The 27,262-nt window shown below is 41.9% G+C and overlaps 2 protein-coding genes and 1 pseudogene across 4 annotated transcripts in view; all 3 read right to left on the bottom strand.

Annotated features, from left to right (window-relative positions):
• Nucleotides 1-24,232, bottom strand: part of Pira2 (paired-Ig-like receptor A2) — a 54,496-nt gene extending 30,264 nt beyond the window's left edge. For all 3 annotated transcript variants that reach the window (XM_063266258.1, XM_063266256.1, XM_063266257.1), the window contains exon 1: nt 24,082-24,232. In XM_063266258.1, coding sequence (XP_063122328.1) covers nt 24,082-24,217 — 136 coding nt within the window. In that variant the 5' untranslated portion in view covers nt 24,218-24,232. The remainder of the gene's footprint in view (nt 1-24,081) is intronic.
• Snrpc-ps4 (small nuclear ribonucleoprotein polypeptide C, pseudogene 4) lies at nt 9,336-9,901 on the bottom strand (annotated as a pseudogene).
• On the bottom strand, nt 17,229-23,801 carry LOC134485274 (leukocyte immunoglobulin-like receptor subfamily B member 3-like). Its single transcript, XM_063281051.1, is given in 9 exon segments — nt 17,229-17,615; nt 19,915-19,965; nt 20,200-20,502; nt 20,745-21,041; nt 21,266-21,571; nt 21,698-21,982; nt 22,995-23,300; nt 23,420-23,705; nt 23,784-23,801. Coding segments are annotated over 9 exon segments (1,989 nt in total). The 3' UTR covers nt 17,229-17,478.
• Nucleotides 24,233-27,262: the final 3,030 nt, after the last annotated feature.

The raw sequence follows: 27,262 nt of genomic DNA, 5'->3' as shown, positions 1-27,262 counted from the left end.
TGAAGAATTGGATTGGTATTTTGATGGGGATTGCATTGAATCTGTAGATCGCTTTTGGTAAAATGGCCATTTTTACTATATTAATCCTGCCAATCCATGAGCATGGGAGATCTTTCCATCTTCTGAGGTCTTCTTCAATTTCCTTCTTCAGTGTCTTGAAGTTCTTATTGTACAGATCTTTTACTTGCTTTGTTAAAGTCACTCCGAGGTACTTTATATTATTTGGGTCTATTATGAAGGGTGTCGTTTCCCTAATTTCTTTCTCGGCTTGTTTCTCTTTTGTATAGAGGAAGGCAACTCATTTATTTGAGTTAATTTTATACCCAGCCACTTTGCTGAAGTTGTTTATCAGCTTTAGTAGTTCTCTGGTGGAACTTTTGGGATCACTTAAATATACTATCATATCATCTGCAAATAGTGATATTTTGACTTCTTCTTTTCCGATCTGTATCCCCTTGACCTCCTTTTGTTGTCTGATTGCTCTGGCTAGAACTTCAAGAACTATATTGAATAAGTAGGGAGAGAGTGGGGAGCCTTGTCTAGTCCCTGATTTTAGTGGGATTGCTTCAAGTTTCTCTCCATTTAGTTTAATGTTAGCAACTGGTTTGCTGTATATGGCTATTACTATGTTTAGGTATGGGCCTTGAATTCCTATTCTTTCCAGGACTTTTATCATGAAGGGGTGTTGAATTTTGTCAAATGCTTTCTCAGCATCTAATGAAATGATCATGTGGTTTTGTTCTTTCAGTTTGTTTATATAATGGATCACGTTGATGGTTTTCCGTATATTAAACCATCCCTGCATGCCTGGGATGAAGCCTACTTGATCATGGTGGATGATTGTTTTGATGTGCTCTTGGATTCGGTTTGCCAGAATTTTATTGAGTATTTTTGCGTCGATATTCATAAGGGAAATTGGTCTGAAGTTCTCTTTATTTGTTGGGTCTTTGTGTGGTTTAGGTATAAGAGTAATTGTGGCTTCATAGAAGGAATTCGGGAGTGATCCATCGGTTTCAATTTTGTGGAATAGTTTGGATAATATTGGTATGAGGTCTTCTATGAAGGTTTGATAGAATTCTGCACTAAACCCGTCTGGACCTGGGCTCTTTTTGGTTGGGAGACCTTTAATGACTGCTTCTATTTCCTTAGGAGTTATGGGGTTGTTTAACTGGTTTATCTGTTCCTGATTTAACTTCAGTACCTGGTATTTGTCTAGGAAATTGTCCATTTCCTGTAGATTTTCAAGTTTTGTTGAATATAGGCTTTTATAGTAAGATCTGATGATTTTTTGAATTTCCTCTGAATCTGTAGTTGTGTCTCCCTTTTCATTTCTGATTTTGTTAATTTGGACACACTCTCTCGGTCCTCTCGTTAGTCTGGCCAAGGGTTTATCTATCTTGTTGATTTTCTCAAAGAACCAACTTTTGGTTCTGTTGATTCTTTCTATGGTCCTTTTTGTTTCTACTTGGTTGATTTCAACTCTGAGTTTGATTGTTTCCTGCCTTCTACTCCTCCTGGGTGTATTTGCTTCTTTTTGCTCTAGAGCTTTTAGGTGTGCTGTCAAGCTGCTGACATATGCTCTTTCCTGTTTCTTTCTGCAGGCACACAGCGCTATGAGTTTTCCTCTTAGCACAGCTTTCATTGTGTCCCATAAGTTTGGGTATGTTGTACCTTCATTTTCATTAAATTCTAAAAAGTTTTTAATTTCTTTATTTCTTCCTTGACCAGGTTATCATTGAGTAGAGCATTGTTCAATTTCCACGTATATGTGGGCATTCTTCCCTTATTGTTATTGAAGACCAGTTTTAGGCCGTGGTGGTCTGATAGCACGCATGGGATTATTTCTATCTTTCTGTACCTGTTGAGGCCCGTTTTTTGACCAAGTATATGGTCAATTTTGGAGAAAGTACCATGAGGAGCTGAGAAGAAGGTATATCCTTTTGCTTTAGGATAGAATGTTCTATAAATATCTGTTAAGTCCATTTGGCTCATGACTTCTCTTAGTCTGTCTACGTCTCTGTTTAATTTCTTTCTTTTTTTTTATTATTATTAACTTGAGTATTTCTTATATACATTTCGAGTGTTATTCCCTTTCCCAGTTTCCGGGCAAACATCCCCCTCCCCCCTCCCCTTTCTTATCGATGTTCCCCTCCCCACCCTCCCCCCATTGTCGCCCTCCCCCCAACAGTCTAGTTCACTGGGGGTTCAGTCTTAGCAGGACCTAGGGCTTCCCCTTCCACTGGTGCTCTTACTAGGATATTCATTGCTACCTATGAGGTCAGAGTCCAGGGTCAGTCCATGTATAGTCTTTAGGTAGTGGCTTAGTCCCTGGAAGCTCTGGTTGCTTGGCATTGTTGTACATATGGGGTCTCGAGCCCCTTCAAGCTCTTCCAGTTCTTTCTCTGATTCCTTCAACGGGGGTCCTATTCTCAGTTCAGTGGTTTGCTGCTGGTATTCGCCTCTGTATTTGCTGTATTCTGGCTGTGTCTCTCAGGAGCGATCTACATCCGGCTCCTGTCGGTCTGCACTTCTTTGCTTCATCAATCTTGTCTAATTGGGTGGCTGTACATGTATGGGCCACATGTGGGGCAGGCTCTGAATGGGAGTTCCTTCAGTCTCTGTTTTAATCTTTGCCTCTCTCTTCCCTGCCAAGGGTATTCTTGTTCCCCTTTTAAAGAAGGAGTGAACCATTCACATTTTGATCATCTGTCTTGAGTTTCATTTGTTCTAGGCATCTAGGGTAATTCAAGCATTTGGGCTAATAGCCACTTATCAGTGAGTGCATACCATGTATGTCTTTCTGTGTTTGGGTTAGCTCACTCAGCATGATATTTTCCAGTTCCAGCCATTTGCCTACGAATTTCATAAAGTCGTTGTTTTTGATAGCTGAGTAATATTCCATTGTGTAGATGTACCACATTTTCTGTATCCATTCCTCTGTTGAAGGGCATCTGGGTTCTTTCCAGCTTCTGGCTATTATAAATAAGGCTGCAGTGAACATAGTGGAGCACGTGTCTTTTTTATGTGTTGGGGCATCTTTTGGGTATATGCCCAAGAGAGGTATAGCTGGATCCTCAGGCAGTTCAATGTCCAATTTTCTGAGGATCCTCCAGACTGATTTCCAGAATGGTTGTACCAGTTTGCAATCCCACCAACAATGGAGGAGTGTTCCTCTTTCTCCACATCCTCGCCAGCATCTGTTGTCCCCTGAGTTTTTGATCTTAGCCATTCTCACTGGTGTGAGGTGAAATCTCAGGGTTGTTTTGATTTGCATTTCCCTTATGACTAAAGATGTTGAACATTTCTTTAGGTGTTTCTCAGCCATTCGGCATTCCTCAGCTGTGAATTCTTTGTTTAGCTCTGAGCCCCATTTTTTAATAGGGTTATTTGTCTCCCTGCGGTCTAACTTCTTGAGTTCTTTGTATATTTTGGATATAAGGCCTCTATCTGTTGTAGGATTGGTAAAGATCTTTTCCCAATCTGTTGGTTGCCGTTTTGTCCTAACCACAGTGTCCTTTGCCTTACAGAAGCTTTGCAGTTTTATGAGATCCCATTTGTCAATTCTTGATCTTAGAGCGTAAGCCATTGGTGTTTTGTTCAGGAAATTTTTTTCAGTGCCCATGTGTTCCAGATGCTTCCCTAGTTTTTCTTCTATTAGTTTGAGTGTGTCTGGTTTGATGTGGAGGTCCTTGATCCACTTGGACTTAAGCTTTGTACAGGGTGATAAGCATGGATCGATCTGCATTCTTCTACATGTTGACCTCCAGTTGAACCAGCACCATTTGCTGAAAATGCTATCTTTTTTCCATTGGATGGTTTTGGCTCCTTTGTCAAAAATCAAGTGACCATATGTGTGTGGGTTCATTTCTGGGTCTTCAATTCTATTCCATTGGTCTATCTGTCTGTCTCTGTACCAATACCATGCAGTTTTTATCACTATTGCTCTGTAATACTGCTTGAGTTCAGGGATAGTGATTCCCCCTGAAGTCCTTTCATTGTTGAGGATAGCTTTAGCTATCCTGGGTTTTTTGTTATTCCAGATGAATTTGCAAATTGTTCTGTCTAACTCTTTGAAGAATTGGATTGGTATTTTGATGGGGATTGCATTGAATCTGTAGATCGCTTTTGGTAAAATGGCCATTTTTACTATATTAATCCTGCCAATCCATGAGCATGGGAGATCTTTCCATCTTCTGAGGTCTTCTTCAATTTCCTTCTTCAGTGTCTTGAAGTTCTTATTGTACAGATCTTTTACTTGCTTTGTTAAAGTCACTCCGAGGTACTTTATATTATTTGGGTCTATTATGAAGGGTGTCGTTTCCCTAATTTCTTTCTCGGCTTGTTTCTCTTTTGTATAGAGGAAGGCAACTCATTTATTTGAGTTAATTTTATACCCAGCCACTTTGCTGAAGTTGTTTATCAGCTTTAGTAGTTCTCTGGTGGAACTTTTGGGATCACTTAAATATACTATCATATCATCTGCAAATAGTGATATTTTGACTTCTTCTTTTCCGATCTGTATCCCCTTGACCTCCTTTTGTTGTCTGATTGCTCTGGCTAGAACTTCAAGAACTATATTGAATAAGTAGGGAGAGAGTGGGGAGCCTTGTCTAGTCCCTGATTTTAGTGGGATTGCTTCAAGTTTCTCTCCATTTAGTTTAATGTTAGCAACTGGTTTGCTGTATATGGCTATTACTATGTTTAGGTATGGGCCTTGAATTCCTATTCTTTCCAGGACTTTTATCATGAAGGGGTGTTGAATTTTGTCAAATGCTTTCTCAGCATCTAATGAAATGATCATGTGGTTTTGTTCTTTCAGTTTGTTTATATAATGGATCACGTTGATGGTTTTCCGTATATTAAACCATCCCTGCATGCCTGGGATGAAGCCTACTTGATCATGGTGGATGATTGTTTTGATGTGCTCTTGGATTCGGTTTGCCAGAATTTTATTGAGTATTTTTGCGTCGATATTCATAAGGGAAATTGGTCTGAAGTTCTCTTTATTTGTTGGGTCTTTGTGTGGTTTAGGTATAAGAGTAATTGTGGCTTCATAGAAGGAATTCGGGAGTGATCCATCGGTTTCAATTTTGTGGAATAGTTTGGATAATATTGGTATGAGGTCTTCTATGAAGGTTTGATAGAATTCTGCACTAAACCCGTCTGGACCTGGGCTCTTTTTGGTTGGGAGACCTTTAATGACTGCTTCTATTTCCTTAGGAGTTATGGGGTTGTTTAACTGGTTTATCTGTTCCTGATTTAACTTCGGTACCTGGTATCTGTCTAGGAAATTGTCCATTTCCTGAAGATTTTCAATTTTTGTTGAATATAGGTTTTTATAGTAAGATCTGATGATTTTTTGAATTTCCTCTGAATCTGTTGTTATGTCTCCCTTTTCATTTCTGAATTTGTTAATTTGGACGCACTCTCTGTTTCCTCTCGTTAGTCTGGCTAAGGGTTTATCTATCTTGTTGATTTTCTCAAAGAACCAACTTTTGGTTCTGTTGATTCTTTCTATGGTCCTTTTTGTTTCTACTTGGTTGATTTCAGGTCTGAGTTTGATTATTTCCTGCCTTCTACTCCTCCTGGGTGTATTTGCTTCTTTTTGTTCTAGAGCTTCTAGGTGTGCTGTCAAGCTGCTGACATATGCTCTTTCCTGTTTTTTTCTGCAGTCACTCAGCGCTATGAGTTTTCCTCTTAGCACAGCTTTCATTGTGTCCCATAAGTTTGGGTATGTTGTACCTTCATTTTCATTAAATTCTAAAAAGTTTTTAATTTCTTTCTTTATTTCTTCCTTGACCAGGTTATCATTGAGTAGAGCATTGTTCAATTTCCAAGTATATGTGGACATTCTTCCTTGATTGTTATTGAAGACCAGTTTTAGGCCGTGGTGGTCCGATAGCACGCATGGGATTATTTCTATCTTTCTGTACCTGTTGAGGCCCGGTTTTTGACCAATTATATGGTCAGTTTTGGAGAAAGTACCATGAGGAGCTGAGAAGAAGGTATATCCTTTTGCTTAAGGATAGAATGTTCTATAAATATCCATTAGGTCCATTTGGCTCATGACTTCTCTCAGTGTGTCTACATCTCTGTCTAATTTCTGTTTCCATGATCTGTCCATTGATGAGAGTGGGGTGTTGAAATCTCCCACTATTATTGTGTGAGGTGAAATGTGTGTTTTGAGCTTTAGTAAGGTTTCTTTTACGTATGTAGGTGCCCTTGTATTTGGGGCATAGATATTTAGGATTGAGAGTTCATCTTGGTGTATTTTTCCCTTGATGAATATGAAGTGTCCTTCCTTATCTTTTTTGATGACTTTTAATTGAAAATTGATTTTATTTGATATTAGAATGGCTACTCCAGTTTGCTTCTTCTGACCATTTGCTTGGAAAGTTGTTTTCCAGCCTTTCACTCTGAGGTAGTGTCTGTCTTTGTTTCTGAGGTGTGTTTCCTGTAGGCAACAGAATGCAGGGTCCTCGTTGCGTATCCAGTTTGTTAATCTATGTCTTTTTACTGGGGAGTTGAGGCCATTGATGTTGAGAGATATTAAGGAATAGTGATTATTGCTTCCTGTTATATTCATATTTGGATGTGAGTTTATGTTTGTGTGCTTTTCTTCTCTTTGTTTTGTTGCCAAGACGATTAGTTTCTTGCTTCTTCTAGGGTATAGCTTGCCTCCTTATGTTGGGCTTTACCCTTTATTATCCTTTGTAGTGCTGGATTTGTAGAAAGATATTGTGCAAATTTGGTTTTGTCATGGAATATCTTGGTTTCTCCATCTATGTTAATTGAGAGTTTTGCAGGATACAGTAACCTGGGCTGGCATTTGTGTTCTCTTAAGGTCTGTATGACATCTGTCCAGGATCTTCTGGTCTTCATAGTTTGTGGCGAAAAGTCTGGTGTGATTCTGATAGGTCTGCCTTTATATGTTACTTGACCTTTTTCCCTGGCTGCTTTTAATATTCTTTCTTTATTTTGTGCGTTTGGTGTTTTGACTATTATGTGACGGGAGGTGTTTCTTTTCTTGTCCAATCTATTTGGAGTTCTGTAGGCTTCTTGTATGCCTATGGGTATCTCTTTTTTTAGGTTAGGGAAGTTTTCTTCTATGATTTTGTTGAAGATATTTACTGGTCCTTTGAGCTGGGAGTCTTCACTCTCTTCTATACCTATTATCCTTAGGTTTGATCTTCTCATTGAGTCCTGGATTTCCTGTATGTTTTGGACCAGTAGCTTTTCTGCTTTACATTATCTTTGACAGTTGAGTCAATGATTTCTATGGAATCTTCTGCTCCCGAGATTCTCTCTTCCATCTCTTGTATTCTGTTGGTGAAGCTTGTATCTACAGCTCCTTGTCTCTTCTTTTGATTTTCTATATCCAGGGTTGTTTCCATGTGTTCTTTCTTGATTGCTTCTATTTCCATTTTTAATTCCTTCAACTGTTTGATTGTGTTTTCCTGGAATTCTTTCAGGGATTTTTGTGTCTCCTCTCTATGGGTTTCTACTTGTTTATTTATGTTTTCCTGGAATTCTTTCAGGCATTTTTGCGATTCCTCTCTGTAGGCTTCTACTTGTTCTCTAAGGTAGTTCTTCACGTCTTTCTTGAAGTCCTCCAGCATCATGATCAAATATGATTTTGAAACTAGATCTTGCTTTTCTGGTGTGTTTGGATATTCCATGTTTATTTTGGTGGGAGAATTGGGCTCCGATGATGCCATGTAGTCTTGGTTTCTGTTGCTTGGGTTCCTGGGCTTGCCTCTCACCATCAGATTATCTCTAGTGTTACTTTGTTCTGCTATTTCTGACAGTGGCTAGACTGTCCTATAAGCCTGTGTGTCAGAAGTGCTGTAGACCTGTTTTCCTGTTTTCTTTCAGCCAGTTTTGGGGACAGAGTGTTCTGCTTTCGGGCGTGTAGTTTTTCCTCTCTACAGGTCTTCAGCTGTTCCTGTAGGCCTGTGTCTTGAGTTCACCAGGCAGGTCACTTGCAGCAGAAAAGTTGGTCTTTCCTGTGGTCCTGAGGCTCAAGTTCCCTCTCGGGGTGCTGCCGTTGGGTTCTCTGTGGCGGCAGCAACCAGGAAGATCTGCGCCGCCCTTTCCGGGAGCTTCAGTGCATCAGGGTTCCAGATGGCCTTTGGTGTTTTCCTCTGGCATCCGAGATGTATGTGCAGAGAGCAGTCTCTTCTGGTTTCCCAGGCTTGTCTGCCTCTCTGAAGGTTTAGCTCTCCCTCCCACGGGATTTGGGTGCAGAGAACTGTTTATCCGGTCTTTTTCCTTCAGGTTCCGGCGGTGTCTTAGGCAGGGGTCCTGCCGTTCCTGGGCCCTCCCCCACGGGAGCCCAGAGGCCTTATACAGTTTCCTCTTGGGCCAGGGATGTGGGCAGGGGTGGGCAGTGTTGGTGGTCTCTTCTGCTCTGCAGCCTCAGGGGTGCCCACCTGACCAGGCGGTTGGGTCCTGCCTTCTACTCTTAATGGGTGTATTTGTTTCTTTTTGTTGTATAATAGCTTTTAGGTGTGCTGTCAAGCTGCTTATGTATGCTCTCTCCTCTTTCTTTCTGCAGGCACTCAGAGCTATGACTTTTCCTCTTAGCATGACTTTCATTGTGTCCTATAAGTTTGTGTATGTTGTGCCTTCATTTTTATTAAATCCTAAGAAGTCTTTAATTTCTTTTTTTTTCTTCCTTTACCAAGTTGTCACTCAGTAGAGCATTGTTCAACTTCCATGTATATGTGGGCTGTCTGACGTTTTTATTCTTATTGAAGACCAGTCTTATTCCTCGGTGATCTGATAGGATGCATGGGATTATTTCTATCTTCCTGTATCCATTGAAGCCTGTTTTGTGATGGAGTATATGATCAGTTTTGGAGAATGTACCATGAGGTGCTGAGAAGAAGGTGTCTCCTTTTGTTTTAGGATAAATTGTTCTATAAACATCTGTTAAGACCATTTGGTTCATAAATTCCATTAGTTTTCCTATGTCTCTGTTTAATTTCTGTTTGCATGGTGTGTCCATTGATGAGAGTGGGTTGTTGAAATCTCCTATTATTGTGTGAGGTGCCATATGTGATTTTACCTTTAATAAAGTTTTTTTTTTTTAAATAAATGTAAGTTCCCTTGCATTTGTAGCATAGATACTTGGGATTGGGAGTTCATCTTGGTTGATTTTTCCTTTGATGAATATGACGTGTCTTTGTTTTTAACTAAAAGAACTGATGACTTTATTTTCACATTTCACAATATAAGTGAAAACTGCACTTTTTTGCATCACTTCTCCCTCTAGAAGCGTTCTCTCTGTTAGGAAGGGAAGTTGCATGCATCTAGTACACACTCAGGCTCAGCACCAAGGTCTCCTGGTGAAACAACAAGAAATACAAAAGGATAAAGAGCACTTCTGCTCTTATCTGTCTGGCCAGGTCATGCCAGGCCGTGTGGGCACCATCATAGGGCGGGTGGGAGGTCTCATCATTGGAGGCTCGGGCATCGTGGGCATGTGGCCTCCCATGGGTCGTCTCATCCCAGGAGCTGGTCCCACAGGCATCATCCCAGGAGGAGGAGGGCCCGTCTTTGGCATCATGGGAGGGCCTCCCATGTGGGGTGCAGGCATCATGCCAGGCCGAGGAGGACCCCGGGAGACTCGGGGGGCGGTGGGATCATGGCCCCTGCAGGTGGAGGAGCAGAGAATGGAGCTGGAGGGATCTTTCCTTGTTGAAATGCAGCCGTTGTTTTGTCAATCAGGCTCTGGGCCTGCTCTTCTATCCATTTCTGGTAATAGTCTTTCACATTCTCTTTGTGTTTCCGACCCCTGCAGTGTGTCTTCCTCACTGACAGAGAATCGTGGGTAAGATACATATCACAGTAGTCACAATAAAACTTAGGCATGTTGCTCCACAGGCCGTTGGCTATCCTGGTCCCTGCCACCAGAAACTGATGCACACAGGCTGCTGAAGTGTTCTTTCTTATCTTTTTGGATGACTTTTGCTTGAAATTCAATTTTATTTGTTATTAGAAAGGCTACTCCAGGTTGTTTCTTTGGATCATTTGCTTGGATAGTTATTTTCTAGACTTTTACTCTGAGGTAGTGTCTATCTTTGTCTCAGAGGTGTGTTTCCTGTATGCAGCAAAATGCTGGGTCCTCTTTACATATCCAGTCTCTTAGTCTATGTCTTTTTATTGAGGAGTTGAGTCCATTGATGGTAAGAAATAATGAGGAATAGTGATTGTTGTTTCCTGTTATTTTTGTTGTTAGAGGTGGAATTATGTTTGTGTTTCTCTTCTTATATGATTTCGTTGCAAGGAGATTACTTTCTTGCTTTTTCTAGGGTGTATTTTCTCTCCTTGTGTTGGAGGTTTTGATCTATTATCCTTTGTAGGGTTGAATTTGTAGAAAGATATTGTGTGAATTTGATTTTGTCATGGAATATGTTGGCTTCTTTAACTATGTTAATTGAGAGTTTTGCTGTATATAGTAGCCTTGACTGGCATTTGTGTTCTCTTAGGGTCTGCATGACATCTTCCCAGGATCGTCTGGTTTTCATACTCTGTGGTGAGAAGTATGGTATAATTCTGATGGGTCTGACTTTTTATGTTACTTGACCTTTTTCCCTTACTGCTTTTTATTTTTTTTTAATTTTTCCCCTACTGCTTTTATATTCTTTCTTTGTTTTGTGCATTTGCAGTTTTGACTTTTATATGATGGGTTTGATTTCTTTTCTGGTCCAATCTGTTTGAAGTTCTGTATGCTTCTTGTATTTATGGACATTTCTTTCTTTTTTTTATGTTAAAAATCAAGTTTATTTACATAGACAGATTCTTTTCATCTTTTCTTCTCACTCTTCATCCTCATAGTTCTTCGGTTCAACATCGAAAACTGCTTCTGCAGCAAATCAATAAACCTTTTACTAAGACCCAACTCATAGAATTGTGAAATTGGCCTTAATTTTCTGCTTGCTGCACAGAAGCATTAATTCAGTTCAGTATATGCATGGAGCCATATTGGATTTGGGCCTAGCCACTTTTTGAACTGCATGGCTCAAAGTGACTAGGTGACTCTGGGCTGTTTGGCCACAGATATTCACCCCTAAGATGACTGCCATAAGTCTTAAGATTGTTGAATGAAAGCCTTTCCCATAAATTTACGGCACAGGAAGATAACATTCAAGGGATGCCTCAGCTCCCTTAGCAGATACCTGTTACCTCCTGAATCAACACCCGATGTCTCCACTGCCTGACCTCATCGTCTACTGCCTGACGTCTTTGCCTCCAGCTATCACTACCTATATCCGCACCTCCCCCTCCTCTGTGTTTCACAAAGGACACTCCCCCTACCTGAAAGCCTTAAAAGCTGTAACGCTCACTCCAATAAACGAGACCTTGACAATAGAATCTTGCTTGGTCTCCTTCTTCTCTCGCCCCCCATTTAGGCCCAAGGGTAGCGCCCCTTCGGGACCCTGAATAACTGGGTCCCTGCTGGCGGGGACAAGTATATAATGTTTTTTCATTATTTTCCTTTAAAAATTTTTTTATTAGATATATTTCTTTACTTACATTTCAAATGTTATCACCCTTCTCGGTTTCCTGTCCCTAAGTCCCCATTCCCTTCCCTGCCCCTCCCCCATATGTGTATTCCCCACATCCATCCCCATTACTGCCGCCCACCATATTCTCCTGCACTGGTGGTCCAACCTTTGCATGACCAAGGGCTTCCCCTTCCTCTAGTGCCCCAACAAGGCTATTCTCTGCTACATATGCAGTTGGAGCCCTGGGTCAGTCCATGTATAGTCTTTCAGTAGTGGTTTAGTCCCTGGAAACTTTGGTTGGTTGGCATCATTGTTTTTAATGGGGTTGCAACCTCCTTCAGTTCTTTCTATATTTCCTCTAATTTCCCCCAAGGGGGTCCTAATCTCAGTTCAGTGATTTGCTGCTAGCATTGACCTCTGTATTGGACATGCTCTGGATGTGTTTCTCGGGAGAGATCTATATCCAGTCTCTTTCAGCATGCATTTTTTAGTTTCTAATTCTGTAGGAGTTACGGGGTTGTTTAAATGGTTTATCTGTTCCTGATTTAACTTTGGTACCTGGTATCTGTGTAGAAAATTGTCCATTTCCTCCAGATTTTCCAGTTTTGTTGAATATAGGCTTTTGTAGTAGGATCTGATGATTTCTTTTAATTTCTTCAGATTCTGTTGTTATGTCTCCCTTTTCATTTCTGATTTTGTTAATTTGGACTCACTCTCTGTGTCCTCTCGTTAGTCTGGCTAAGGGTTTATCTTTCTTATTGATTTTCTCAAGGAACCAGCTCCTGTTTTGTTGATTCTTTGTATAGTCCTTTTCATTTGTACTTGGTTTATTTCAGCTCTGAGTTTGACTATTTCCTGCCTTCTACTCTTCTTGGGTTTCTTTCTTTCTTTCTTTCTTTCTTTCTTTCTTTCTTTCTTTCTTTCTTTCTTTCTTTCTTTCTGTTCTAGAGCTTTAAGGTGTGCTGTGAAGCTGCTGACATCTGCTCTCTCCTGTTTCTTTCTGCAGGCACCCAGAGCTATGAGTTTTCCCCTTAGCACCACTTTTGTTGTGTCCCATAAGTTTGGGAATGTTGTACCTTCATTTTCATTAAATTCTAAGAAGTCTTTAATTTCTTTCTTCATTTCTTCCTTGACCAAGTTGTCATTGAGTAGAGCATTGTTCAACTTCCATGTATATGTGAGCTTTCTGTCATTATTGTTGTTATTGAAGACCAGTCTTAGTGCTTGGTGATCTGATAGAATTCGTGGGATTATTTCTATCTTCCTGTATCTGTTGAGGCCTGTTTTGTAACCAATTACGTGGTCAATTTTGTAGAAGGATCCATGCGGTGCAGAGAAGAAGGTATATCCTTTTGATTTAGGGTGGAATGTTCTATAAATATCTGTTAAATCCATTTGGTTCATAACTTCTGCTAGTTTTCTACATCTCTGTTTAATTTCTGTTTCCATTATCTGTCCATTGATGAGAGTGGGGTGATGAAATCTCCTACTATTATTGTGTGAGGTGAAATGTGTGCTTTGAGCTTTGGTAAGGTTTCTTTTATGAATGTAGGTGCCCTAGCATTTGGAGCATAGATATTTAGTATTGAGATTTCTTCTTGGTGGATTTTTCCTTTGATGAATATGAAGTGTCCTTCCTTATCTTTTTTGATGACTTTTGGTTGAAAATTGATTTTATTCACGATTAGAATGGCTACTCCAGCTTGCTTCTTCAGATCATTTGCTTGGAAAGTTGTTTTCCAGCCTTTTACTCTGAGGTAGTGTCTGTCTTTGTCTCTGAGGTGGGTTTCCTGCATGTAGCAAATGCTGGGTCCTCTTTACCTGTCCAGTCTGTTAGTCTATGTCTTTTTATTGGGGGAATTGAGTCCATTGATGTTGAGAGATATTAAGGAATAGTGATTGTCGCTTCCTGTTATTTTTGTTGTTAGAGGTGGAATTATGTTTGTTTGTCTCTCTCTTCATTTCATTGCAAATTATATCCTTGCTTTCTGTATGGTGTGGTTTCTCTCCTTGTGTTGGAGTTTTCTATCTCTTATCCTTTGTGGGGCTGGATTTGTAGAAAGATTTGTGTAAAATTTGGTTTTGTCATTGAATAATTTGGTTTCTCCATCTATGTTAATTGAGAGTTTTGCTGGATACAGTAACTTGGGCTGGCATTTGTGTTCTCTTAGGGTCTATATGACATCTGTCCAGGATCTTCTGGCTTTCATAGTCTCTGGTGAGAAGTCTGGTGTAATTATTTTTTTATTGTATTTTTTTTCTTTATTAACTTGAGTATTTCTTATTTACATTTCGATTGTTATTCCTTTTCCCGGTTTCTGGGCCAACATCCCACTCACCCCTCCACCTCCCCTTCTATATGGGTGTTCCCCTCCCCATCCTCCCTCCATTACCGCCCTCCCCCCAACAATCACGTTCACTAGGGGTTCAGTCTTGGCAGGACCAAGGGCTTCCCCTTCCACCGGTGCTCTTACTAGGCTATTCATCACTACCTATGAGGTTGGAGCTCAGGGTCAGTCCATGTATAGTCTTTGGGTAGTGGCTTAGTCCCTGGAAACTCTGGTTGGTTGGCATTGTTGTTCATATGGGGTCTTGAGCTCCTTCAAGCTCTTCCAGTCCTTTCTCTGATTCCTTCAACGGGGGTCCCGTTCTCAGTTCAGTGGTTTGCTGCTGGCATTCGCCTATGTATTTGCTGTATTCTGGCTGTGTCTCTCAGGAGAGATCTACATCCGGCTCCTGTCGGCCTGCACTTCTTTGCTTCATCCATCTTGTCTAATTGGGTGGCTGTATACGTATGGGCCACATGTGGGGCAGGCTCTGAATGGGTGTTCCTTCTGTGTCTGTTTTAATCTTTGCCTCTCTATACCCTGCCAAGGGTATTCTTGTTCCCCTTTTAAAGAAGGAGTGAAGCATTCACATTTTGATCATCCGTCTTGAGTTTCATTTGTTCTAGGCATCTAGGGTAATTCAAGCATTTGGGCTAATAGCCACTTATCAATGAGTGCATACCATGTGTGTTTTTCTGTGATTGGGTTACCTCACTCAGGATGATATTTTCCAGTTTCCTCCATTTGCCTATGAATTTCATAAAGTCATTGTTCTTTGACAGCTGAGTAATATTCCATTGTGTAGATGTACCACATTTTCTGTATCCATTCCTCTGTTGAAGGGCATCTGGGTTCTTTCCAGTTTCTGGCTATTATATATAAGGCTGCTATGAACATAGTGGAGCACGTGTCTTTTTTATATGTTGGGGCATCTTTTGGGTATATGTCCAAGAGAGGTATAGCTGGGTCCTCAGGTAGTTCAATGTCCAATTTTCGGAGGAACCTCCAGACTGATTTCCAGAATGGTTGTACCATTCTTCAATCCCACCAACTATAGTGGAGTGTTCCCCTTTCTTCACATCCTCACTATGGAGTATCTTTTGGGTATATGCCCAGAAGTGGTATAACTGTGTCCAGTTTTTGAGGAACCTCTTTAGAATGATTTCCAGAGTGGTTGCATCAGCTTGCAAAAACTATACTCAAGAGTAAAGGAATTTCTGGGGTATCACCATCCCTGACCTCAAGTAGTATTACAGATTCAATAGTGATAAAAACTGCATGGTATTGGTGCAGAGACAGGCAAGTAGATCGGTGGAATAGAATTGAAGACCCAGAAATGAACCCACACACTCACGGTCACTTGATCTTTGAGAAAGAGCTAAAACCATCCAGTGGAAAAAAGACAGCATTTTCAACACATGGTGCTGGTTCAACTAGTGGTCAGCATGTCGGAGATTTCAAATTGAGCCATTCTACTTACCTTGTTCATAACTAATAGAATTGGGGGAGATCCTTGAACACATTGATACAAGGGTAATTTTTCTGAACAGAACACTAATGGTTTATGCTCTAAGAGAAAGAATTGACAAATGGGAGTTCAAAAATTGCAAAGCTTTTGTAAGGCAAAAGACACTGTCAATATTACAAAAGGGCAAACAACAGATTGGGAAAAGATCTTTACCAATCCTACTTCAGATAGAGTGCTAATATCCAATATATATAAAGAACTCAAGAAGGTAGACTCCAGAGAGCTCAATAACTCTATTTAAAAATTGGGTACAGATGTAAACAACAAATCCTAAGCTAAAGAATACAATGTGGTGAGAAACACCTAAAGAAATGTTCAACATATTTAGTCTTCAGAGTAATGGATCTCCAAACAAATCTGTGATTTTACCTGACATCAGTCAGAATGGCTAAGATACAAAACCGAGTTGACAGCAGATGTTGGTGAGTGTGTGGAGAAAGAGGAACACTCCTTTGTTGTTGGGGTTATTGCAGGCTGGTTCAACAACTGTGGACAATCTTTTTCTTTCTTCCTTTTTTAAAATAAAGATTTATTCATTTATTTTGTGTATGTATTACACCAGAAGAGGGCATCAGATCCCATTACAGGTGACTGTGAGCCACCATATGGTTTCTGGTAATTGAACTCAAGACTTCTGGATGAACAGTCAGTGTTCTCAGCTGGTGAGCCTTCTCTCCAGACTGAAAAAACTTTTTTTTAAAAAGCATACATGAATTACTGTTAGGTACAATTGTATATTCTTAAGATGTGTAATTTTTTAAATTTTTTAAAAATACATCTACATTATGAATTCCCTGAAATCATAAGGATAAAACAGGACACAGTATATAAGTAAAAGACAAACATCATAAGCAAAACCTCCTAAAATACCAGTGGGTTCATTTTGTGTTGGCCTCATGTGCTCTTCAGTGTGCTTTGCATAGTAGTGTGACTTTGTTGGAAAAATGAAATTTTCTTTACAAGTGTTTATCAATTGTGGTTGGCTTCTGGGGTACAGAAGAAATCTGTGTCCACATCTCTCAGCACTGGGACAGGATGTGACACTGACCCGTGCTGGCCCTGTGAATATTGCCACATTTTTTCGAGTCCATATTTGCATTAAACTCTTATGTCTGGAAAGCATAGTTTCCTTGGGGGTCATTCATGTCCTGTGACTCTCACAGTTTCTCCAACTCCTATTCCTCAAAGTTCCCCGAGCCAAGAAAAATGCAGACATTCCATTCATGACTCAGTGTTTTTAGATCTTTCTCTGTTCATTGTTCAGTTGTGGGTCTCTGATTAGTTCACATGTTTTGCAATAGGAAGCTTCTCTGACAATTGCTAAGTAAGATATTGATCCAGGAATCATTGTATTGGTATGGTCCTTTAAAAAATAGTAGCACCCACAACACTTCCTCTTTACTCAGCGGGCTGCCTTCCTAAGGGATACTAGGTAGCATCTTATCACCAAACCTTGGCTTGTCAACTCTGCTGAATGCAAAGAGCAATAAACTACACTGCATACTCCCATTTCCCACCCTACAGCCCTGCATGCTTTCCAGGAGGCTTGCTGCCACCAGGATCACCAGCTAACCATATTCCTCCTAAGCCCAGGCATACCGGATAACATTAAGATAACACATACACATACACATACATACATACATACATACATACATACATACATACATACATACACACACACACGATACAAACAAGGAAATGACCCTAAATACAATTTATAAAGATGACAGAGGCCTTCAAAGGTGAATGAATTAATTCCTTTAAAAAAAAAAACAATCAATAGCTGAAACCTTCAAAGGTAAATGAATTAATTCCTTTAAAAAAAACAATCAATAGCTGAAAGCAATTCCAGTCAGATGGGACAGAATATTTTATTATTTTATAGTTTCAGAAGAGTGTGGGTTCAGTAAGCGAAGACCCCCAGTGTGCGAGGGACAAATATTTGTTTACCAAGGAGTTACATCATCATAAAACTTCTTTCCTCAGAACCCCAAACAATATTGCTCCCTGGACTTCTATCACAGCACATTTTTCTGACAGAAAATTTTGGATCATCAGATTCATTTCTCAGAGTGTAGAACATTGAAAGCTGTCCTTTCTCTTTAGATTATTTGCCAGCTGCGTGGTGGGTCTGTCTATGACTTTGCCAGGCCTCAGCAGCTAGAATCGAAAGGACTATGAGGACCAGGACAGCTATCCCCATCCTGATGAGATTCTCCATTGTGTGATCCCGGTTCTCTGGGGCTGTGGTATTAGATACAGAAGTTACAGAAGTTAGGGATGAAACATCCATCCTGGGCCCTTGTTTTCCTGAAGAGGATAAGGTTCTACTCTTTCCCATGCTATGAGGTGGAATTCTCTTTATTTAACTGTCTGAGGTTTGGGCATGTTCTAGGATGGACAGATTGTCTCAGCTGGTCCTGAGAATAGAAGCGTAGGATGTGTGTGTACTTAAGAGACCTTAGTGTTTCTTCTGAGTTCCACGTAATCATTTAATGTAGATGCCCATCATTCTTGTCATACAAGATCATGGAGTTCTGGGATGAATCTTCCCTGTGGCATACCTGTGTACCTTCTCTTAATTCTTACTAAATTCTTCAGGTCTATTGTGCTAATAAAAAAACCAATGATATACCAGTGATACCAGTAAATTCAGAGTAGAATAAATTGACAATTCATTCAGATAGTGGGCCCCAGGTCACTGTTCTGAGCAACAAAAGGCCAGTTCTTAGTATGGTTCTTCTGGTGAGGCCTTTAGAGGTTGTGCAGACTGTGATTAGCAATATGTTTTTTTTTTTCCTGAGAGGTGGTTCCCTTGTGACATTCACACTCTTCCATTTCAAACTTGATCTTACCATTCCTCTAGCGTGTGTGCTTGTGTGTGTGTGTGTGTGTGTGTGTGTGTAAAAACCAGACAGAGCGTGAATGATAGGCCATTGGCATTTTATCAGAGAGTTCTCCATATACCACAACTATCTTATATTATGCATAGATCCTAAGCCTGATACATGTACCTCTTACTTTTCTTGGCTTTACAAATAATAATTACTGTGACAACAGGATGTGTCACACTGTTAGTACAGAGTGGTGGTGATCCCCCATACTCCCCATACTCCCCATACTCTAGAAGACTCAAGGGTCAGTGGTAGAGAGTCCCTGGAGATTCCATCCCAAAATCTTCTCTTCCTTAGACAAGTGTACCAAAGCCTACCATAGGACATTCTTAGCTGTCACCTTTCAAATGAAGGCTGAATCATACATTTCTTCTATTTAACTCGGAAGGAAATGTTTCAGACTTCCTAATGCAATAGGTTTGATTGCAAGTGTTGGATTTCATTTTCCTTAATGTGAAAATTGTTATGTTCTAGTCCTCATGGAGAATTTTGTCTGGAAGGGATTATGTATGGGTTTGAATATGATTTAAACAGAAGGATACTATAGAACAATTGTAACTGTTACACCAAGGCTACTTCCTCTCCTATAAATAGGGTGTTCTATGGCTGCAGTGAGAGCAAGGGTATGACAGAGATCCTGTGAATACTGTTTATTTGTGGATGTGGAGAAGATGTTGTCACTGTGGACCATTTTCTGCTTAGGATCTTATAACTGTCTGTTGCCTTTCAAAAATGCTCTTTCAAACTCCATGACTCCTCTGCATTCCATTAGCAGGCAGAATAGCGCTCATCTCTAGAATGATTCAGTTGATGCCCTCTCCCCCACCATTATGAGGCCAAATACCCATCTGACTCTCACTCTACAGCATTTCAAACCCTATGCTAGCTAATATTTGTTGTAAATGGAGAATGGTGAGACACCCCTTCAGCTCAGAAAGGTCTGGATAAGTTCAGCTGGGACCACAATCTCCAGAGTCACTGCTCTGTCACAGCAGGTATAGAGATGAGTGTGGACGTATCTATAGCACCTGAAGATGTTCCTAAGGTTGGAGTCACAGACCTTATGCAGAGTCCTAGAATTATGCCTCATGAGCAAGACTGAAGGAGCCTGAATCCCCTGCCATTGCAACTTGACACACCCTTGCCATGCATCAGCAGAGTTTTCATGAGACTCACTGCAGTGTAAGGTTTTGCAGACCTCCTCAGTCTGGAGAGGTCACAGCATCCCAGAGAGAGAAGCGCTTCTTCAAGTAGAATCTCCTGAAGTAGCTGTATTAATCCCAGAATTAGGTCTAGCCTATCTCGGCCTATGTGCCAACAGAATCTTTATTAGCCCCATTAGGCCTGACTCTATGTGGGTGAAATATTGTTTTTTAGGGGAATCATGGAGAGGTGACTTTGGGTTCCTTGTTCATAACCTTACCCATCTGCCTGGTCATCCAGGATGAGGCTAAATGAGTCTGTTTGGATGCTATCTTCTGTAATCCAACTGTTAAGCCTCAGCCTAAGGTTTGTCCTTTAGGATATTTGTTGGTCTTTCATACTCACAAGCTCAAATGACAGAAGTGAGAACTGTGATGAACAAGAGCTGTTTGTTAGACTGCCTGTGTTTGTAGCATATTCCCTATAAAGAGGTGCCTAATACTTACTGGCTGTTGTGATGAACCTTTTAGTTGGCCAGCTGGAGGCTTCGATGGATTCTATGAGACAGAACAAGAAGAGGATGTTATTTGTGCTGTGTGTGCTACATATGCCCTGTAAGCTCCCTAAGACAGAGTGATCATTACAGGAAGGGTCATTGCTTCTATCCAATTCTATGCTGTGGATTGTGCCCTTTGGCTATCCATTCATATTGTCCTCTTAATCCCACTCAAATCAAAAGCTCTCTCATGTTTTGAAATGTGGGTCACACTGAGATGACAGCATCACCTTACCTGAGACTATGAGCTCCACAGGGGCACTGGCAAATGACAACAGGTAGAGAGATGAGTTTCGAGAACCATACCACCTGTAGGAGCCCGAGAGGGTGGAGGTCATAGCACTCATGGAGAATTCTGACTGGTACTGCTGATCTTCAAACTTTGACTTTAGTCGAAGGGGTGGCTGGCCTGATCCCTCCTTGGACAGAATTAAAGTGTCCACAGGGTACATTGACCAACACATCAGGGTCACATTCTCTCCTGAGTGTACTGAGGAGTTAGGCTTCACTGAGAGGGAAGGTGTGTCATAAATCTGTCCTAAAGAGAAGAGGGATGATGAAAGACAGGCTTCCTTGTTTTCAGCTCAAACCACACATTTTCACCCTGAGAACATTGAACTCAGTCTCTTTTACCTGACTGGGCTAACTTCCTGCTGATCTGTCTCTGTCTTTGCTCCTCCTCAAGATCTCTGTTCCTCATCCCAGCCCTCAGCTATTAGGATCCCCCTTGAGAGCCTGAGCAGAGGTTAGGTACCTGATTGAGTCTCTATAGATCCTCACCTGTGATCAGGATGTCCAGGGGATCACTGGAGGCTGACAACTCAGAGGAGAGGTTGTGTGCACCATAGCATCTGTATTGGCCTCCAGTGGAGTGGTTTACATATCCCAGTGTGAAGTTGGCTTTGGAGAGGCCAGCCTTGGTCCACTGGCTAGAGGACTGTATGATGTCAGCTCCCCCTTCTTTGTACAGTGCAAATTTGTCATAGTTGATGTCAGAGTAACACTGCAGTGTGAGGCTCATTCCAGGATCAAGTATATGGCCTTGATGACTTAGCAGAGATGGCTTCCTTGATGGTCCTAAAGGAAAGGTGAGAGCTATGGACTGAGGTCTGGTTCTTACCAAGTATCTTTGCCCTCCCATCCTGCCCAGCACATGTCACAACTTTTCCCTCAGCAGGGCTGTGTTTGAGAACACAGGCTCTCCATTTGTTCCTCTTCTACCTGCAACTCCACAGAGGTGCATGACATGGCAAGGGCTTAGGGTCTCAGAAAATGATTGGAGAATGACAGAGGGTACTTACCTGAGATGAGTATTTTTTGGAGCTCACTGGGTACTTACCACAACTGTGGGGTATGCTTGTAGTAACCATAACATCTGAATGTCCCTGAGTAGTTTGTGGTCATGGGTCCCAATACAAACAGTGCTTGGTATTGTCCAGTAGAAGATATATACTCTGTGTCTAGTGAGTTGGTGAACTTCTGATCTTCCTTGGTGAGAATGAATTTATCATAGTTGCTGTGTGAGGTACAGTGGAGTGTTACGTTCCCTCCCTCTGGCACCACAGGGCTGGGCAGTCCTGACAGCTTGACTCCATAGTAGTAGATTCCTGGGCGAGAAAAAGGCAGTCTGTTACATGTTCTCACACATTCACAATGTTCTCTAGGTCCACTCTGTGGGAGAGGAATATTCCTGAGAGCAGAGCTTGGTGATGAGAATCTGACTGTCCCCTTACCTGTCACCACCAGCTCCAGGGTGTCACTGGGCTCTGACCAGCCAGCTGAGCTGTAACAGTAACAGCGATATTGCCCTGCATGGCCTTGTGTCACAGAAGGGATGAAGAACTTGGCCTTGTCCCCAGGCTGTTGTATGGTCTGTGTCCTCTGTGTATTGTGGCTTCCCTCCTTATGCAGAAAATATATTTCTGCATCCAGGTCCCCCTGACACCAGATGGTCATGGCCCTTCCATAGGGGATCACAGAGCCTGGTTCAGCCTTGATGGTTGGTTTTTGCAGTTTCCCTACATAGAAGTAGGAGAGAAGCACATGGCTGGGTTTGAAAGTGGCACAGACAATGTCCCTCCAGTGGATGCTGCTTTTTAATATTATTCTTCTCTCATACCATACACTGGAAGACAGCCTCCCATCCTTCCTTCCTTCGCAATATAACACAATCCTCCCCACTTCCTCTGTCCCTCAAGTTCACTGCTCCTCTGTCTTCTTTCATAGTTTCAGTTCTATCAACTAAACATGGCATAACAAGATGCCAGAACTCTAGGAATGCACCCTCATATTAAGACTGGACAAGGCAAACCAGTGGTAGAAAAAAGATCTCATTTGTAGGTACAAATATCAGAGACATTTCTATTCCCACTGTTAGGAGTCCAAGAAGAAACTAAAGCAAGCCATGTGGTTGTTGCACCCACATTTAATCAGAGCTCTCAGGAGGCAGAGGCAGGGAACTCTGAGATGGAGGGGAGCTTGGTCTACAGGGTGAGCTCCAGGACAGATAACCATGACTGTACAGTGAATCCCCCAAACACCACAAAAACAAACAAGCAAGCAAGCAAGCAAGCAAGCAAGCAAGCAAGCAAGCAAGCAAGCAAGCTAACAAATACCAAGACTTTAAAACCACCACAGCAGCAGGCTTAAGGGAGACACCTGAAGGCTCTGTGAGCCCTTATGATTCCTGCTTATTTGATTCTGTGGTCCATATTCCTCCTGGTATCCTCAACCACTCAAGGTATTGCAATTCTTCCCCTCTCTGTCCTTCTGGATTCCCTGAGTTCTAGTGGATTATGCTGAAGTTGATCCAGACTAACAGAAGGCCTCATGAAGAATGAATTTCCTATTGCACACCTTGGGCTTGGCTATCACTGTCAGTCTTGGATTCTGTATTCTGGGTCCCAGTGTTTCCTTGCTGTATGCCAAAGTTCTAAAACGTCCTGCACCCTCACATACAGTACGTAATAAGCAGTCTCTGAGCACCTGTATCATTGAATGTCATTCCATGGAAAGGCTGGGGTTCCTCACCTGACACCAGGAGCTCCAGTGGTTCACTAGGATCTGACTGTACTTGTGGTGTGTTTTTTTCATAGCTGTAGCATCTGAATATCCATCTGTGGTTGGAGGTCAAAGGACCCATAGGGAACAGGGCCTGGAACTTCCCAGTAGAATAGTTATACTTTGAGTCCTGCCATGAGTAGAACATCTGTGGTCCTTCCACAGTAATGATGAAACTGTGATATTGCTCGGAGGACTCACATTTGAGGATGACATACCCTCCTGAGGTCACCACAGGGTCGGTCTGGGCTGAAAGCCTGGGTTTCCAGTAGGCTCCTAGGAGAGAAGGAGGAATCAGTTGAATGTCCCCATCCCTCATTATCTACCTTGGCTCTGAGGTTCCCACAGGGAAACAGTCAAAATCTGAGATCCTGAGGCCCTGTGTGTTCTCTCACCTGTGACCACTAGCTCCAGGGGCTCACTGTAGTCTGATAATTTACCCTGAGTCCTGTAGGAACATTGATATTGCCCTGCATTTTGCTGGCATACATTTGAGAATAAGAATTCAGTCTTGTTTGCTGGCCTTTGATGGTTCTTTGGAACTCTACTCTGTAGGTATTCATTTCTATAGAGATCAGACTCTTTGACTCTAATGATCTGTTCACAAACGAAGATCACCTTAGTTCCCATTGAGACCACAGAATCTGGCTGTACTCTGAGGATAGGCTTAGGGAGGGACCCCTGCAAGTAACAGAGCAGCTAAGACTCAGGACACCCATGCTCAGATTGCAGTCCTTAACAGGGTGACCTTCCAGCTACCCCCAGAATAACACACATGTGGTGTTTTCCACGATCACTGCCCAGGCATGGCTCCTGGATATAAAGAGAAAAGCATTTCAGGAGAGCTGCAGACACTCACATGTCAGCACTGGGATCCAGAGGCTTAGAGTCAGTCCTGGAAGAGAGTTCTTTGTAAGAAATTTGTTTTCAACAGTGAGTAAGTCCTCCCCTCTGCAGAGTTGCCTGAAACCCTGAGTTTTCCTCATGGGTGAGCGGTAAGCTCTAGGCCCTGATTATTTCTAGACCTTAGTTTCCCTTCTTCCTCTTCACTTCTCACCAAGACAGAGCAGGGCTGTGAAGGTAAACGTCATGGCATCTCCTGTCAGAGGCTGTGATTTGCTGTAGAGCAGAGCTACAGAGCCTTTCTGAAGGTTGTAAAAAGGGTGTGGCCTTGGAGGCAGGGCAGTCCCCATGACGGATCATTTTTCAGCAGCCCTACAGGAAGGGGAACAGCCCTCCTCAGGCACCCTGCTCTAACTTCCTCAATGCTGTGACTAGGCCAGTCAGTAGACACTTTTCAATCAGACCTTACACAGATATCCTTAGCCCACCAGTGTCTGCCTCACCTGTGCCCATCACTGTCAGAGCCATATTGTAGCAGAAATGTGGGAACATCTCACACAACAGTTTAAAATTGTCATTGTGCTTTGTTCCTTTTCACAAATATATGTGAAATATTTCCTTATTTTCAACATTTTGATGTTTCTGAGAAGGGTCCGTCTCTGTATATCTGCTTGGAATGAGATTTACAGTCTTTTCTTCATAGTCTCACGTGACACATAATTATTGGCACGGCAATTTCTCTCCCTTTTTTTTTAAACTTGAGTATTTCTTATTTACATTTCGAATGTTATTCCCTTTCTCGGTTCCTGGGCAAACATCCCCCTAACCCCTCCCCCTCCCCTTCTTTATGGGTGTTCCCCTCCCCATCCTCCCCCCATTGCTGCCCTCCCCCCAACAATCACTTTCACTGGGGGTTCATTCTTTTTTTTTTTTTTATTAACTTGAGTATTTCTTATATACATTTATTTCTTTTTTTTTTTTTTTTTTCTTTATTAACTTGAGTATTTCTTATATACATTTCGAGTGTTATTCCCTTTCCCGGTTTCCGGGCAAACATCCCCCTCCCCCCTCCCCTTCCTTATGGGTGTTCCCCTCCCAACCCTCCCACCATTGCCGCCCTCCCCCCATAGACTAGTTCACTGGGGGTTCAGTCTTAGCAGGACCCAGGGCTTCCCCTTCCACTGGTGCTCTTACTAGGATATTCATTGCTACCTATGGGGTCAGAGTCCAGGGTCAGTCCATGTATAGTCTTTAGGTAGTGGCTTAGTCCCTGGAAGCTCTGGTTGCTTGACATTGTTGTACTTTTGGGGTCTCGAGCCCCTTCAAGCTCTTCCAGTTCTTTCTCTGATTCCTTCAACGGGGGACTTATTCTCAGTTCAGTGGTTTGCTGCTGGCATTCGCCTCTGTATTTGCTGTATTCTGGCTGTGTCTCTCAGGAGCGATCTACATCCGGCTCCTGTCAGTCTGCACTTCTTTGCTTCATCCATCTTGTCTAATTGGGTGGCTGTATATGTATGGGCCACATGTGGGGCAGGCTCTGAATCGGTGTTCCTTCAGTCTCTGTTTTAATCTTTGCCTCTCCCTTCCCTGCCAAGGGTATTCTTTTTCCTCATTTAAAGAAGGAGTGAAGCATTCACATTTTGATCATCCGTCTTGAGTTTCGTTTGTTCTAGGGATCTAGGGTAATTCAAGCATTTGGGCTAAAAGCCACTTATCAATGAGTGCATACCATGTATGTCTTTCTGTGATTGGGTTAGCTCACTCAGGATGATATTTTCCAGTTCCAACCATTTGCCTACGAATTTCATAAACTCTATGTTTTTGATAGCTGAGTAATATTCCATTGTGTAGATGTACCACATTTTCTGTATCCATTCCTCTGTTGAAGGGCATCTGGGTTCTTTCCATTTTCTGGCTATTATAAATAAGGCTGCGATGAACATAGTGGAGCAGGTGTCTCTTTTATATGTTGAGGCATCTTTTGGGTATATGCCCAAGAGAGGTATAGCTGGATCCTCAGGCAGTTCAATGTCCAATTTTCTGAGGAACCTCCAGACTGATTTCCAGAATGGTTTTACCAGTCTGCAATGGGGGTTCATTCTTAGCAGGACCAAGGGCTTCCCCTTCCACTGGTGATCTTACTAGGCTATTCATTGCTACCTATGAGGTCAGAGTCCAGGGTCAGTCCATGTATAGTCTTTAGGTAGTGGCTTAGTCCCTGGAAGATCTGGTGGCTTGGCATTGTTGTTCATAAGGGGTCTCGAGCTGCTTCAAGCTCTTCCAGTTCTTTCTCTGATTCCTTCAACGGGGGTCCTATTCTCAGTTCAGTGGTTTGCTGCTGGCATTCACCTCTGTATTTGCTGTATTCTGGCTGTGTCTCTCAGGAGAGATCTACATCCCGCTCCTGTTGGCCTGCCCTTCTTTGCTTCATCCATCTTGTCTAATTGGGTGGCTGTATTTGTATGGGCCACATGTGGGGCAGGCTCTGAATGGGTGTTCCTTCTGTGTCTGTTTTAATCTTTGCCTCTCTATACCCTGCCAAGGGTATTCTTGTTCCCCTTTTAAAGAAGGAGTGAAGCATTCACATTTTGATCATCCGTCTTGAGTTTCATGTGTTCTATGCATCTAGGGTAATTCAAGCATTTGGGCTAATAGCCACTTATGAATGAGTGCACACCATGTGTGTTTTTCTGTGATTGGGTTACCTCACTCAGCATGATATTTTCCAGTTCCAACCCTTTGTCTATGAATTTCATAAAGGCATTGTTTTTGATAGCTGAATAATATTCCACTGTGTAGATGTACCACATTTTCTGTATCCATTCCTCTGTTGAAGGGCATCTGGGTTCTTTCCAGCTTCTGGCTATTATAAATAAGGCTGCTATGAACATAGTGTATCATGTGACTTTTTTATGTGTTGGGGCATCTTTTGGGTATATGCCCAAGAGAGGTATAGCTGGATCCTCAGGTAGTTCAATGTCCAATTTTCTGAGGAACCTCCAGACTGATTTCCAGAATGGTTGTACCATTCTGCAATCCCACCAACAACGGAGGAGTGTTCCTCTTTCTCCACATCCTCACCAGCATTTGTTGTTACCTGAGTTTTTGATCTTAGCCATTCTCACTGGTGTGAGGTGAAATCTCAGGGTTGTTTTGATTTGCATTTCCCTTATGACTAAAGATGTTGAACATTTCTTTAGGTGTTTCTCAGCCATTCGGCATTCCTCAGCTGTGAATTCTTTGTTTAGTTCTGAACCCCATTTTTTAATAGGGTTATTTGTCTCCCTGCGGTCTAACTTCTTGAGTTCTTTGTATATTTTGGATATAAGCCCTCTGTCTGTTGTAGGAATCGTAAAGATTTCTTCCCAATCTGTTGGTTGCCGTTTTGTCCCAAC

The sequence above is a fragment of the Rattus norvegicus genome, chromosome 1, assembly GCF_036323735.1.
Source record: "Rattus norvegicus strain BN/NHsdMcwi chromosome 1, GRCr8, whole genome shotgun sequence".
NCBI classification, from domain to species: Eukaryota; Metazoa; Chordata; class Mammalia; order Rodentia; family Muridae; genus Rattus; species Rattus norvegicus.
Note: the sequence above shows the minus strand (reverse complement) of the source record. Positions and strands in the feature narration are given on the sequence as shown.